Here is a 2,554-nt window from a genome sequence, read left to right as displayed (position 1 = left end):
GTTTTATTTCAGTCCTGCAGTCTTTTGTGTAACTCTGAGTCTCTCGAGCTGTACAATGATACAGAACTGATTATGAAGGGTTTAAGAAGGTCATGAATTTGCATAATTTATTTAAATATTCAGTTAGGAATGTCTTGATTTAAACAGTGGCATCATATTACTGAGTCTCACACGCATACCCATATGTATATTTATTAATTTACCTATTTATTGATTTACTCATTTACTCGATTAATTTGTTTATTCATATCCAGAAATTTTACAAGAAATGGTAAAATATTCTCCAGGTTTTGGTTGGGTTCCACGCTGCTGTACACATCTGCAAATTAAAAAAAAAAAAAAAAAAAAAAAAATTACATTTGAAATGGTCTTTTTTTTTTTGGTTACTAAATGATGTTAAATAATGCTAAAAAAACAAAAAACAAAACCTTCAAGATTTGTACTCACAAGGTGTGACAGACATCAATGGAAGCATAAACAGATAAAACATGATTTGATGAGTGGTTCTTCTCAGCTTCGTAACAACACAAGAGAATTATACACAAGTGTGGGGATGTGTATATAAATACTGGAGAATTTGCATTGAGTATTGATAATGTGTGTGTGTGTACAGGGTAAATATTGAAAGATGGTTCACCAATGAATGCACATTATGTCATCATTTACTCATTTCAAACCTGAATGAGTTTTTTATGTGGTAGCCTACAGAAAATGTGAATATTGTGGCTGGTTTTTCAAAGAAAATTAAAGTGGTCTGATTCTGTCATACTCCAAAAGTACAGAAAAAAAAACAGCATTAAATGTAATATTAATGTCATTATGACTTGTGCACTTCTAAATGTCATTATGACTTCTCTCCTTTTGCTTTCTAAGAGAGAGAGACAGTGGTTTGTTTTTTTGTAATTTTTAGGTGGATTTTGGTCTTTAATATGAAATGAACTGCTTCGAATGTGTCTTATAGATATTATTAGTGCTCATCTAACTATAACTCAATCAGGAAGACAACTGCTGATATGTTGCTCCTTTTAACCTGGCTTTATAACTTAAACATGTAATTTGAAAATAAATGTGTAAATGAATAAACCACTTCACAAACAAATCAACATAAAATACATTTATTAAAAACACCCATCATCTCCATTTCTCCCCCTCCTGGGTTTTTGTAAGGGTGGCTGTATGAAAACAAGCAAAGTGAATCTGTTGCACAGTAATACACTGCAGTGTCTTCAGTCTTTAACTGACTCATGTGCAGATAGAGATTAGAGCTGTCTGTGGATGCCATGAATCTGCCCTGCACTGACTGAGCTGAGCCTTTGTCAGAATCTGAATAATAATAAATAATCCATTCCAGTCCTTTTCCAGGTGCCTGACGGATCCAGTACATGTTAGTGCTACTAACAGTAAACCCACTGCAGGCACAGGTCAGTTTGTAGGAAGCACCTGGAGACACAACTACTGACTGTTCAGACTGTGTGAGCACAACCTGATAATAAACACCTAAACAAAGAGACAAAAAAAACAAATTCTTTACACATCTAAAGATTCACAATACATATGTTCAAAACCTAGTATAAGTTGTATAATTGTTTATTTGCTCTGATTTTGCAATACTGTGGTTATTGTGTGAAAATGTGTACTTTGTAATATGAAAAGGAACTGTTTATTGAAAAAATTGTGTTTAGTTTTTGTACGGGTCCTGTGGCAGTTTGTGGCATAGTGCATCACGAGCACAATAATACACAGCTGTGTCTTCAGAGTTGAAATCCCTTTCTGTTAAAATAACTGTGTTGCTGGAGGATTCAGAAGAGAAACTGATCTTATTTTTCAGAGAATCTGTGACACGATTGCTACTGGAACTATACAAATATCCAATCCACTCCATCGGTTTTCCACTTGAATGTCTGATCCAGTTTGTGTAGCCTCCACCTGAGGCTGAATATCCAGTGATCTTACAGGAGATGGTAAATGTTTCTCCTGGTTTTACAACCATGACAGGAGGCTGATCCAGCTCAATACAGAAAAGACCTGCAAACAATGATTAAAACATTTCAGTAATAGAAATTGAGCTCCACATCTGAACTAATGTTCATTGGTGATACTCACAGTGTGCAGCTGCCAAAACTAGCAGTACTGATATGCAGTACATGATGCTGGTTGTATTTTCACTCTGCTCTGTAAATCACAAAGAGCCTTTATGATGTCTGTGTGTTTCTGTTTACAAGAGAGAAGGTGGAGATTTGCATGGATGTAAAAATCTATCTGAAGATAGTTTTGAAGAGTAGCAAGATACAGATATGTTTGTATTATATTTGTAAATTTATTGGATTCAGTAAGAGGAATTTTGGATGAACAGGAACATTTAAAAGACTTTATGATTCATAAGAAAGAGGGTCTTTTTAAGAGTTGTTACCGACAGGACAGTGAGCTGAGATCATGCATTTATTTACCAAACATGTATTATGTGTGTATAGTGAGATGAGGGATTGTATAGTACACTGTAAAACACACAACTGTTACCTTAAGGAGCTATTTCTATCAGATCTTAATTACTATG

At 34.4% G+C, this 2,554-nt stretch overlaps 1 gene segment (V, D, J or C); it reads right to left on the bottom strand.

The window, feature by feature from the left end:
- Window positions 1–1,663: 1,663 nt before the first annotated feature.
- On the bottom strand, window positions 1,664–2,179 carry LOC122143887. The segment is given in 2 exon segments: window positions 1,664–2,025; window positions 2,104–2,179. Coding segments are annotated over 2 exon segments (390 nt in total).
- Between the last annotated feature and the right edge of the window lie 375 nt (window positions 2,180–2,554).

The sequence above is a fragment of the Cyprinus carpio genome, unplaced genomic scaffold (genome assembly GCF_018340385.1).
Source record: "Cyprinus carpio isolate SPL01 unplaced genomic scaffold, ASM1834038v1 S000006530, whole genome shotgun sequence".
Lineage (NCBI taxonomy): Eukaryota > Metazoa > Chordata > Actinopteri > Cypriniformes > Cyprinidae > Cyprinus > Cyprinus carpio.
This window is presented reverse-complemented; position numbering and strand designations above follow the sequence as displayed.